The 13694-nt window shown below is 42.3% G+C and overlaps 1 protein-coding gene across 1 annotated transcript; it reads left to right on the top strand.

Moving 5' to 3' along the window:
• The first annotated feature begins 633 nt into the window (after positions 1–633).
• On the top strand, positions 634–3397 carry PEX12 (peroxisomal biogenesis factor 12). The gene is made up of 3 exons (XM_012648653.1): positions 634–1300; positions 1625–2178; positions 2996–3397. The coding sequence occupies exons 1-3, from the start codon at positions 1175–1177 to the stop codon at positions 3393–3395; spliced, it is 1080 nt and encodes a 359-aa protein (XP_012504107.1). The 5' UTR covers positions 634–1174; the 3' UTR covers positions 3396–3397.
• The last annotated feature ends 10297 nt before the right edge of the window (positions 3398–13694 follow it).

Genomic DNA, 13694 nt, shown 5'->3' with positions numbered 1-13694 from the left:
GAATGTAACCAAAACCTGGAAAAGTTAAGGTACCACCTTGGATGAAAAGTAACCGTCCCTAGTTCTGAGGAACAAAGAGGAAACGTTCTCATTCTGATTATCTTTCTGTATAATCGGCAGCAATAAAGCTAAGGTTCTATCTCCTGCTATATCGCAACCCCTTTCCGGAAGGCGGCCGAATATATATTAACCACCATCACCACTGCAAGGGTACAAAAAAGTACTTTCCACCCTTTCCCCCTCCTCCCTTGGTTTGATCGCCCGCAGGTACACAGGCCTCGGAAGCTGGCCCGAGCTCACGCTCGGGCGCCAGACGACGTCACAACGCCCCAACACCTGTCAAAAAGCCCTTCGCACAGAGAGGATCAGAGCTGTGGCTTTCCACCCAGGGTACGATGCAGACCCAACTACCAAAAGTAAAACAAACCGGAGAACCGATCGCCAAAACTAAACCGCCAAGTACCCCCTTTAATTTTAGCGGAGACGGAAGCGGAAGTTCAGGTGAGGTCATAGAGTTCTCTTGTTCCGGTTTCCGGCCGCATTCTGGGATAGAGCGCCTCTCTTCCGCCAGCCGCCCTCGAGGTCCCGGTGGCTTCTATTTCCGGGTGCGGCTTCTGTCATAAAGCGGAGACCTTGCTTCAAACGTGGCGTCGTGGGTCCTTCGCGCCTCGCCCAGGGTCAGCGAGCAAGGACGGGCGCGGGCGGAGGTACCTACAGCCGACAGCTGGAGCCGGTCCTCGCGTCCCGAGCCCGCATGGGCACCTCTGATTTCTCAGAGCCGGCTGGCTTTTGACCTCTCATGATTGAGGGTCCCTGGTTCGCAGCTCCAGGACTGCAGCTTGAGAGGACAGCTCTCCTTCGCCCATACCTGTCCCCCACAGTCACGCTTTGCCCCGTGAGGTGCGGCATTTGACAAGTCACCCCCTCCCCACATACCACCTCCACCCACGTTCGAGTTAACTTCGTTCGCAGGCTCCTTGTTTGAGACCCCTCCCCTCCTCGCCTCCAGACGAGGTTTTTCCCCAGTTCAGTTTCGCCCATAAAATCTCAAGTTTGGAGTTCCGGGTGTCATGGAAGATTATCTTTAAGACTGAGCACCAATTTGATACAAAAAAAAGTTCATGCTTACTAGAGAGTTTGTGGGAAAAGTGAAAGCCAGTACACACAGGAAACTATGGCTGAGCACGGGGCTCACATCACAACTGCTTCTGTGGCCGATGACCAGCCATCCATCTTTGAGGTGGTAGCACAGGACAGTTTAATGACAGCAGTGAGACCTGCTCTTCAGCATGTGGTCAAGGTAAGGTATTATTCTCTGAAAGGTTTTAGGGAAGACTGGATAAAAACCAAACCAATAATTTGTGTTTATTTGGTAGCTTAATGTTTGAAATAACAAATTTGCATACAATTCATATCCCACGTCTCAACTATTACTGAGTCTCTGTTCTGTGTAGAGCCCTGCACCGAATACCCACTGCTTCAGGGAGGTTAGGGGAGACTCCAAAAGAAGTGACTTATTTAAGCTGAAAGTGTGTACAATTTAGAGGAAAAAAGGGAATGGAAATATAAGGTATAGTCGTTATGTAATGGAATGAATTTCATTTATTGATTTATTTTGCTTTAGGTTCTTGCAGAATCAAATCCTACCCACTATGGCTTCTTTTGGAGGTGGTTTGATGAAATCTTTACTCTGTTAGATCTTCTGCTTCAGCAGCATTATCTGTCTAAAACCAGTGCCTCATTTTCTGAAAACTTTTATGGCTTAAAGCGAATTGTAATGGGGGACACTCACAAGTTTCAGAGATTGGCAAGTGCTGGTCTCCCAAAGAAGCAGCTTTGGAAATCAATTGTGTTCCTGGTTCTTCTTCCCTATCTGAAAGTGAAGCTGGAGAAGCTGGTTTCTAGCCTGAGAGAAGAAGATGAATATTCTATTCATCCCCCTTCTTCCCACTGGAAACGATTTTACAGAGCCTTCCTGGCAGCCTACCCATTTGTTAACATGGCCTGGGAAGGCTGGTTTCTTATACAACAGCTTCAGTACATCCTAGGAAAAGCTCAGCATCACTCACCACTGCTGAGGCTGGCTGGAGTTCGGCTAGGTCGACTGACAGTTCAGGATATACAAGCTCTGGAGCACAAACCAGCTGAAGCCAGCATAATACAGCATCCAGCCAGGAGGTAAGACCTTAGCGTTTCAAAAAAAATCTTTCATTAGTAAATCCTAAAATCTTATCCCAATTTTATGAAACTCGTCTCCCTCAAGTCTACTTTGTGGTATTTCATAAAGCAATAGCAAAGTTATTCCTTGTGCCCATAAAACAAGGACTGTCATCCTGGAAAGCTTCCTCATCATACTAGGTACGTTTAGTGCACACTTGCTATGTCCCAGGTCCTGTGGTATGTGTTTGCTTTATGTACATTATTTCACTCCTCATCACAACCCAATAAGGCAAATGTATTAGCTCCATTTAACAGTTGAGGAAACTGAGCCCTAACAGCTAAGTACCTTGCCAAGGCCACACAGCTAAAAGGTGTCAGAGCTGACATTCAAGCCAGATCAGTATAATTCTAAAGGCTGTGCTCTTAATCATGATGCTGTTAGTGCTTCTAGTTTGTGTTTGTGTTCTCCTACAAGTTTAACTATATATTCCTCAATACTCCTAAGTTACTTTTTGTTAAGTGAGTTGGGTTTATTTTTCTAGGTGCGCTATCTTTCATTTTTAAAAAAGTCTATATGATCAAATTTTCTACCAGTTTCTTTCTCAAAACCCTGTTTGTTAAAACAAAGCTTAACTCCTATACTCCTAAAATATTGTAAGTCATTAAGAGGGAATCATTTAGAATAGATCCCTAAGGAGACAGTGCCAATCTAGCAACTTTTTAATCTCCCAAATCAGTGATTCTGATGAAAAGTGTAAACTGCATTTATATTAGTCATTCTAGGATTATACTGAAAACAGTTTCTCTTTGCCTACTTGTTCTCTTCTCCCAACAGTGTTAACGAGAGGATAAAGTCAGCTCTGAAGAAAGCTGTGGGAGGCGTTGCCTTATCTCTTTCTACTGGCCTTTCTGTGGGTGTATTCTTCCTGCAGTTCCTTGACTGGTGGTACTCATCTGAAAATCAGGAAACCATCAAATCACTGACTGCCCTGCCTACTCCACCACCACCTGTGCACCTAGACTACAACTCCGTTTCTCCCCTGTTACCCAAAATGAAGACCGTGTGCCCGCTGTGTCGTAAACCCCGGGTGAATGATACTGTTCTTGCCACCTCTGGTTATGTGTTTTGTTACCGCTGTGTATTTAATTATGTGAGGAGTCACCAAGCTTGTCCCATCACAGGTTATTCAACAGAAGTACAACATCTGATTAAACTGTACTCTCCTGAGAACTGAAAGGGACTAGCATCTTATCTCACAACAAAAGTATTGCACTATAAGGCCATAGGGCTGGTTTTCAGCATACATATCATTGATACTTCTCAGCCTCAATTCATAACTGTATGAACTTTAAACAACTATATGGATTTCTTTAAAAGGATATACCCATTTGATCTTAACCTTTTAGTCTGCTCTCTAGAACCCTACTTACATATAATTCACCAAGCTAGTTGAAGTAGGAGAATCAGTATTGGCAGAAGATGTGAGGGCCAGTGTAGACGAAGTACAGATAATTAGTATGGAAGTTTTGCCTATCCCTTTACTTAAAGAGTAAGAGGTATAGAATAGCTCTCAGGAAAAACCCAGGTTAGACCTCATACAAAAATAAAGTAGATGGTGATGGGGGAGCAGACCTTCTCTTTAGAAAAGAAAGCATTTATCTGCCTGTGAGGTGGAGATTTTTATCAGTTTGCAAACCATATGAAACAATGGACCTGCTGTTTATAGAAATGCTTAGAAACACTTTAGGAAAAAAAATACAGCTCCTTCCACATACTGTGACCCATTTGTTAAAAATCCAGCTCCTTCCATATACTGTGACCCATTTGTTAAGTGACATCTGCTGTAGACTATCAACTTTTTCCCCACTTCTCCACAGATGGTTTATTCCTGAGACTATATTTGGATCACATCTGCAGAGCAGGGATGAACTGTGGGCTTGAGGATGGAAGTGCTGAAGAGACTGAGATACAACCCAGGTCATTCTGGGAATTGGCCCCAGGATCCAACTAGAGAGAGACAGGGTCAGCCCACTGTCAGGGAAGAGGATCCTGATTCCAGGAGACAAATTTATTAACTTTTAAAGATTTCCTTATGAGCCATACATATCTTTCTTGGGAAATTTGTTAAAAGAGAATAGGGCTCAAATGTTTATATATAGAGTAGTCTAAAAATTTCAGTGTGAAAGCAAAGCTAACATGCAATGAAGAGATTAAGTAAAACTAACTGGGTAAAGAAAGGATCTTTTAATAAGCTCGTTCTGCTTCTTAAGAGTATGCTAAGCTGTCATGAATTATTCTGGTTATTACTAAAGTTTCTATGAAACAAGTAAATTTTAAGAATAAATGTTTCTGGCAAAGAACTGTTCCATGTTGTCATAATTATATGGAAACTTAAAGATTACTTGGGGTGTTTAAAATGGCAGGCTAGTAAAAACATGGGCTTAAGAAAAAAAAAACATCATTACCGGAAGGAAAGATGACAGTAATTTGTAAGTGCCTCTGTAGAGATAGGTGTTTTCCAATACTTTAACTCATTTTAGCAATCCAAAGCACATTCTCTGATAGCGCAAAGATGTGAAAGCTAAATTTTGAAATACAATATCCTATGGATTTTAAAATATTAAAATTTTCATATACCATAAGTATAATGGATATTTTAATAATTTTTGTTAAACCTCAAAGGTTTTACCAAAACAAATACGATAGTTAATTAAGCAAAGCATTTTTAATACAGTAATAAGTCAATAAGAGAACTGAACCAGATTCGGGATTGAAATGATGTGGTCCTCCACGAAGATTTCAAAGCCAGATTTTTCACCTCAACCTAAGGAAAACATGAAAGTATCAGTAATTCAAATGAATATAAAAGAAACTTATACATAATAAAACCAGTATCCAAATAGGGTACAACAGACCTGTGTGGAAAAACCACAACCAGAATCAGCTCAGAGAGAAGATTAAGGGATCATACCCTGGTCAAAGCCAACACTGAAGCAATGGCAATACCAGGTCAGACTCTACTTCACTCATCATCGCATCATTGCAGTCCAGTGCCCTGTTTTCACATCCAAGAAAACTTAGGCTTACCTATGAAAAAAATAAAGGCTTCTTTTTAGATAAGTTTCAACCATGGGTTTTCAATTAATATTTCATTTTCCATTATGCTTTCCTTTAAGCAACTGTGCTATACAAAAATGAAAACTTGAACAAGTTTTATTTGGGGAGGTGCGGGGGAGGGTGTGGACTTTGGTTTGTTTTTGAAGTACAGAGGAGACTGGGGAAGCATCTGTATTCAAAAATATTTTTTTTCCTAATGAACCCAAACACCATGCATGATAAAATCTCAGGCATTTTCATGAAGAGACTTACAGCCTAGTTCTAAAGCAAAAGCTTTGGGGAAGGTTTTCTACTAAATTTCTTTATAAACTCCAGTTCATTTAGTACACAATTTACAATTCTGCTGCCAAAAAAGATAAAAAGTACAGTCATAAAATTTTTATTCTTCTTAAGATTTTCTTAAAATTTTATTCTTCTTAAGAGTCCAAGAACCTAGAGAGGCTATGATTTGCCAAAGGTCCACAGCAAGTTAACAGCAGAGCTAGAAAGAGAACTGAGATCTGTTTTTTGGGTTTTTTTTTTTGAGACAGAGTCTCACTTTGTTGCCCAGGCTAGAGTTCTGTGGCATCAGCCTAGCTCACAGCAACCTGAAACTCCTGGGTTCAAGCAATCCTGCCTCAGCCTCCCCAGTAGCTGGGACTACAGTCATGCACCACCGTGCCCAGCTAATTTTTTTTCTATTTTTTTAGTAGAGACGGGTTATTACTCTTGCTCAGGCTAGTCTGGAACTCCTGAGCTCAAACAATCCTCCTGCCTCAGCCTCCCAGAGTGCTAGGATTATAGGCCTATGAGCCACCACCTCCAGGCTGAAAACTGAGATCTGATTACCAGATTCATATTTTTCCAGTAACAGCTAAATAAAAGGTTGAATTTCATTTTTTTTCAGGCTCCTACCTTTAGATTTACTAATGAGGGAGGCCATGAGCAAGATAAAGAAAGCAAGGCAAAGCCTGGGTAATTCACAACCTGAAGAACCAATTTCTGAATCAGAAAGCTGACTGCGTTTCATTTACTCCAAATGACACTTTCTAGTGGTATATCATCGCTGACATGGAAAAGTACCAGGATCACAAAGTCACCCTCTTCGGACTTTCAATATGACATTGCCAGTATCTAAATAACAGTTCTGGAGCCACCATATACTTCTTTCAGCCATTTATAAAGGTCAATAGACTGATACTCCATAATTAAAATCTGACAGATGTTGGTCTGTGTTCACCATTCAGACAGGGAAACTAACTTATGGAGTGGCCTGTTATACAAGGGCTATGCTTGACCCTTTAGCTTGTCATCTGCTACAAGTGAAATAGGTACACATTAGAAGTAAGTAAACAGGCTGAGAGAGCTTAATTATTTAGATAACTCTGCCTAAAATCATGAAATTTGTGAGCAGAGCCAAGCTCTTAACCAATGAGTGCTTGACTTTAAAGCCCATGTTCCTTCCACCAGACAATACTGCTGTCTCACTGGGTCTCCTGCCTCCAGTTTCCCTCCCATCCTGAATATACTCTGAATATTACTCACATACTAACATCGATATATGGAAGTGTGATTATGTCATTACTCACAAGCGTTCGATTGCTCTCCATGGTCCAGGAAATAAAGTCCAAACTAGTTTGCTTAGCAATCAAGATATTTCAAAACTAACCTAAATTTATCCTTCACAAATGCCACAACCCTAAAATGTACCTTACAGTCTAACCAAGCCAGACTATTCTTTAGTTCTCAAATCTGCTCTATTTGACCTTGTGCCCTCCATCCAGAAAGCCTTTCTTTCCTTCTGTAGAAACTCTTGTACTTCCAAATTCTACCTCTCCAGTTTTGTGACACTCCAAAATGCCACCTTTTCTGCATGAAGATTTTCTCCATCAAGCCAACAGGAAATATCCTCCCTCTGATTTATGGAAGCACATTATGCCTGTTTTGTGGTACCTATTTCACTTTGTATTTGAAGATCCAGACAGACAGCCTAAAATGGAATTCAAGATCTTTAAAAGTCTTCCCCCTACGTATCAGCTTCATCTTGGCCCTTGGGCAAACCCCCCACACACACGTGCTCCAGCCATACACAGTAGGTACAATTTTCTAGTTCTCTGCCTCAGTACACTTAGCTCACCTGGAGTGCCTTCCCCACCCCTTTCAATAAGTAGAAAGCCTAATTACACTTTCAAAACTTTACTCAAATGTCACCTTCTCTGTTAAGATTCCCTAACTCTTTCAAGCATCCCCTCCTCTGACTCCCACAGCACTTTCTTCCACCACAGCACGCGTCACACGCCAACTACTCACCAGTTCCTGTTTTCTCTCCCTCTACCTCAATCACACTGAGTTACTAAAGAACCAGAACTGTGTTTTGCTGGCCTTTGTAGCCTCCGCACTCACAATGGTGCCTGGTACACAGAATGCGGTTCAATAAATGAGTTTTATTCAGTCAGGGAGCGACCCTCCCTACTAAACCAGCGCAATTTATAAAGCCGACTTACCTCCAACATTTCACGTAGGTAAAGACCATACCTCAAGCATCTCCAAGTCCTCATTCCCCCAGCCTCTACCTCATGGCGCTCTGCACAGCTCCCTGTGCAGAACGACCAATGCTTACACACGGTAGACCCTCAAAAATAATAGTAATGATGATGATAATGATAAGGTACAAACTAAAGTCGCTCTTGCCGGGAAACATGACTAAGGCCGTAACCAGGGCTCAAACCAAACAGCCGGGCAGGAGTCTGCATCCGCTTTCCGAACTCCTAAAACTCCTACGCCCTGGACTCTCTCAGGAGGCCCGCGAAGGATGAAGGCAGCCCAGCTCTGCAGCTTGCGGGCCCGAACCATACCTGCTTCCCGCGTCCCATTCTCCTCTGCCTCGCTGGCCAGCCCGGGTCCCACAGCCCAGCGCGTCACTCTCCAGACAACCAATCCCACGGCGGTCTTCGGGTCACGTGGTGCGAGGAGCAGCCAATCGGAGGCCGGGGAGAACGCCAGGGGTGGAGCAGGCGGGACGACAGACGTACCATTAGCGTCGCGTCGCGTCGTTTCTTTGCGTCATGGTCTCTGTCCTGAGAGTTAGTTCTGTCGCTTTCCGTATTCTGAACAATTCTTTTCTTTTTTCTTTTTTTTCTTTCCCCAACACAATTCCCAGCTCTCGGGCCTCGGGGCGACTGTTAAGCAGAGTGATTTTGCCTGTGCCTTGTGGTTTCACGGCTTAGACCGGGCATCTGAGGCGGGATCGTGGCGAGTGTACGCCCTGGGCTTGCGGCAACAACCGTGGATTCCGACAACGATCCCACAGCATTCGTTGCGCTGGTCTCGGGTTCCGGCCTGGGGGCTAGGGATTGGGGTGGACTGACAGGGAGAGGGAACTCATTGGCTGGCCTTGCGCATGGACGTTTCCTAAATAAGCAAAAGGTGCCACAAGAAAAGCGCAGCTAAATATCAAAGAAGTGTGGAGGCGAGCAGGAGAGGCTTCCTGGGAGAGGTGGCGTTTCATCTGGGGCTTGAAGGATGTGTGGGATTTGAAAATTAGGAGATTCTCGTAGAAGGGATAATTTAAATTCCCGAATTAGCTGAGAAAGCATAGGGGAGTTTGCTAAAATTAGGTAAAGATACAGTTGGCGCGTGTGAGTTAGAAACACCTGGAGGAAACTTAACAGTACAGATGTCCCCCAACATAAAAAACAAACAACAAAACCCTCCAAAATGCCTGGGGCATAACCCAGACCTGCTGAATCAGATACTTTGGGGTTGGAGCCCAAGCACATATCTTTCAAATAAGAGCCCTAGGGGGCGATTGTGATTTCTCTCCCAAGTTAGAGGACCAGTGTTAAAGAAGGCTGGTGGTAGGAGAATGGAACGATAGGTCAAGGCTTTGTTCAGGATAATAGCTGGGTGGCTGCGTAGTTCAGGCTAATCTGGAAAAAGTGGAAGAATTGAAGATTTCAGAGGCCAAGAAGTTAGATGATCAGAGCTGTACTTTAGAAAACTCAATCTTGAACTGTATTTAGCTTAGAGGGGTGCAGAGAGTGAAAATGGAGGAAGCTATTGCAATGGTTCAGGTGAGAGCTAATAAGAGCCTAAATTAGATGTAGGAATGGAAATAGATGGCATATGCAAGGTGTATGAGGATGTGTCAAATAGGGATGGGTGAAAGGACATGAAGAAATAAAATGGAGAGTCCTCCGTACCAGACCTACTAAAAGACCTCCCTTGTGCTTTAAAGATACGGGAGTTTAGACAGTAAAGAGAATATGCCTTCGCATGCGTTATTTCCTCTACCTGGTTTATCTCCACCACCCTCTTCATCTCCCTTTCTCAACCTGGTACATTCTTACTTACAGGTTCCAGCTCACATATCATCTCATTTAGGAAGTCTTTTTCTGATACTCACAAACATAATTATTGCCATTCCTCAGAACACCTAGAGTGCACTGCTCATACATTGCAAACTCTCCAGAATGGGCACTGGAGTGTAGCAGTGGTCATGCACGTGGACTATATTGGCAAGCAACTTAAACTCTCCCCCAGTATCCCCATCTGTAAAAAGAGGATAATGACAGCATCTACCTGATAGAGCTGTTTGTTAAAAGATGAATTAGGCCGGGCGCGGTGGCTCACACCTGTAATCCTAGCACTCTGGGAGCTGAGGCGGACGGATTGTTTGAGCTCAGGAGTTCGAGACCAGCCTGGGCAAGAGTGAGACCCCATCTCTACCAAAAATAGAAAGAAATTAATTGGACAGCTAAAAATATATAGGAAAAAATTAGCCGGGCATGGTGGCGCATGCCTGTAGCCCTAGCTACTTGGGAGGCTGAGGCAGTAGGATTGCTTGAGCCCAGGAGTCTGAGGTTGCTGTGAGCTAGGCTGATGCCACGGCACTCACTCTAGCCAGGGCAACAAAGTGAGACTCTGTCTCAAAAAAAAAAAAAAGAAAGATGAATTAAATGAGAACAATGCCTAATATATAGAATGTTCAATTGATGTTATTATGTATGTTGTGCTTTTATGAGTTGTTTAATAAATCTTTTCCATTTTTAAATTGTGAATGGAACATGTGTCTTATTCTTCCAGCTAATAGTAAGGCTGTCTGGTAGAGAGTAGATGGGCTTTAGACTCAGAGAGACCAATGATCAGATCCCAGCTCTGCTACTTACTAGATGCGTAACCTTGAGCTTTACCTCACTGCACTCAGTTTCTTCATTTACAAGGTGGCGAAAATAATGCATGTCTTGCAAGTTGTTATGAGGATTATATGAGAGAGTGAAAATTGCATATTTGGCTCAAGGAAGGCAGTCACTAAATGGCAGCTTTTATTTTGATGTGTAGTCCCAGAGCATAGCATCATATTTGGAACATAGTAAGTGCTCAATAACTGATTATTGAATGAAAAGCTGACATTATATGCCAGGCACCATGTTAAGCATTTTCTGCGTATTATCTCACTTCATTCTAACAAGTGCTCTGTGGAGAAGGCACTAGTATTATCTCTAATTTACAGAGAAGGGATTGAGGCTTAGAATAGCTTAAGCAAAGTCTCATAGCTAGAATGTGGCACAGCTAGAATTTGAACACCTGAGGAACTCCAAAATAGCTGACTGAATGAAAGAGAGGAAACTTATCCAGAGTTAAGTAGTGGCAGCATGGTAGAACCAGGACTGTTGCTCTTGGTCACTATGCTATTTATGCTCTGAATCATTTCTATGTGAGATGGAGGCACATGAGGGTTGAGACCAACCTTTCCCCTTCGGCTTGTATTTGACAGTTTGTGTCTGGTAAACATGCAGGCTGCACATTACTACCACTGCTGATAAACCGAAATGCTTAGTGAATGAACACATCTTAAATAAATTGAGGGTTCTGGTTCTTAGCCAGTCATCAGCAGTATGGCCATAAAACTTTCCTAAGATGTAGGAGAAAGCACTGTCCAAGCTGCTGATTTCAAGCTGTTTTGCATTTGGAACATTTGCTTTAGAGATGTCGAAGCCAAGATGTGAGGTCCTCCCTGGCCTGACAACCTAACTATTCATATCTAGGGGACTTTACTAAGGGGTTTTAAAGAAGGAAAAGAAACCCCATTGCTCATCTTCCACGTTAGTTTTACCCCCCTTCTCCTGATTTGGTCCCCAGAAGAATAAGAAGGGAACAGCAATTTAGTTCCTGGTTCTCCTGCCCAAATTATGTTATTCATGTTTAATGGGAAGAAAAAGGGGAGGTAATTAGGGAGACTTCTGATTTTGAAGGCTCTCAAGCAATCCAGAATCCCAAACTAAAAAGGCAATGAAAGGATAGGAACCTTTGAATTAGACAGAACTGGTTTTGAATTTTCTCTTTTCTACTTACTGGCCATGTAATCTCAGTTTTCATGTAGTATGTAGAGCTCCCAGCATGGTCCCTTGCATCCAGTAAGAACATTGCCAGTAAATGGTGGTCATTTTTATCCTTCTCAAAGTAAGTCATAGCAGAGGGATTTCAATGTGAAAGTGAGGCTGAGAGTTAAGCTACATAGGAGGACTCAAAGTGGGACTGGATTCAGAAATGACATGAATGAAAGCGGGTTAAAGTCAAAGCTGATAGCAGGCCTTTGGAGCTTGTTGTGTAGCTGTGCTGATTATACACCATTGTATCCATTCTGCCTCCTATCCTGGAAACTCCATTTGAGCAAACATGTACAACAGTAATTTCAATAAAGCAGGATGTCATAGGGCCAGTAGCCTCAGCTGACAACAACAGCAACAAAAATAGAGATGCTCAGAGATATATTTAAGGATGTCATTTCATCATAAACAGTTGGAGGTAGAAACAGAGTTGTTTGCTGGTTTGATTTAGAGGAAGAGAAGTATATTATTTTTCTGTGGCTGCCTTAACAAATTGCCACAAACTTGATGACTTAAAACAGCAGTTTAAAACTTAAAATGTTTATAGTTCTTTTACAGCTTGAAGTTCAATATCAGTTTCATTGGGTCAAAATCAAAGTGTCTGCAGGGCCATATTCTCCCCAGAAGTTCCAGGGGAGAATCTGTCCCATGTCTCTTCTGCAGGCTGCTGGCACTCCTTTGCTTGTGGCTGCGTCACTCCAATCTCTGCCTCTATGATTACATTGCCTCCTCTTTTGTGTATATCAAATCGCTCTCTGTCTCTCTTATGAAAACACTGTGATTGGATTTAGGACCCACTGGATAATCCAGGATAATCCCAATCTCCCCAATTTAAGATTCTTAATCACAACTACAAAGACCCTTTTCCTTATAAAGTAACATTTATGGGTTCCATGATAATAATAATAGTAATAATAATAAGTGGCCATTATTTAGCCTACTATAAGAAGCTTGACCCAGTTTAGTCAGCATCAGATAACTGACTCTTGTCTATTTATTTTTTTTACCATTTAATTGTCTTTAATTATAAAAGTGATTCATGCTCATTATAAAGCATTTTTAAAAATACAGAAAAGTTAAAAAAAGAAAGGGAAGAAAAATAAATTAAATAAACTATCATCTGTAATCCTCCCACCCAGGGATAGCCAGCTCCTACTCTATCAGCATTTTTCTAGTCTGGGTCTTATGTCCATCACAGAGGAAAAGCAGGATAAAGAATAAAAACAGAATATAACAAGTCGTTTGGAAGGTAATGAGGTAGGTTAGTATTATTCACAATGAATATGTACCAGACTTCCAAATTTAAAATAAACGTAGAGCTTTGCAAACAATTAACCAGGGCAGAAGGTGCATGGATGATATATGGAAATGATGCTCCGTCCCTTAGCAGTGCTAAGTTTAACTTTGGCCTCTTGCTTGGAAACCCCTGAATTTTCCCATCGCTACCTCATTCACTCCCCGAGTTCAGACCCTGGCCTGCTAATCTGCACTGTCATAGGCACTTCTTGAGTCCTTATCAGTCTTCCTCAGTGGGTCAATGTTATGAAGGCTGGGGGAGTCTGGCAGAGTTCCTGCTCCTCCCAGGCCGATATCAAAGGGCAGCAGGGGCTGTGACAGAAGACAAACACTCAGACTAGAGCCAGATGTGGAACTGAAGCAGCAAGAGGAAACATAAGAGCGTAGGTAAAAAAAAATTCTTTTAAAAAATCTCATCCATCTCATTTTAGGGACAGCTTATGTCTGAGAGCATGAAGGGCTTAGTAAAATAGTATTTAAGGAAAAACTTGTAAAGAAAAATGAGTAAAACCTTCCGGGAAGTGTGGAAAGGATGTTCTTCTAGAGCTAGAATCTCAGAAAATATTGTATTTATCATAGCTATTATCAACACTCGAGTAATATCAATGAGACCACAGGGTCTGCTAGTCCAAAATCAATTAGATTCGTTCTGTGGGTCCCATCAGTGGAAGTCATAGGGAGACAAATTGCAGCTGAAAGTGAGGAAGCCATTTCTAACAGAGCTGTCAGAAAATAGAAAGGACAACTTTGAG

The sequence above is a fragment of the Propithecus coquereli genome, unplaced genomic scaffold, assembly GCF_000956105.1.
Source record: "Propithecus coquereli isolate 6110/MARCELLA unplaced genomic scaffold, Pcoq_1.0 Scaffold291, whole genome shotgun sequence".
NCBI classification, from domain to species: domain Eukaryota; kingdom Metazoa; phylum Chordata; class Mammalia; order Primates; family Indriidae; genus Propithecus; species Propithecus coquereli.
Note: the sequence above shows the minus strand (reverse complement) of the source record. Positions and strands in the feature narration are given on the sequence as shown.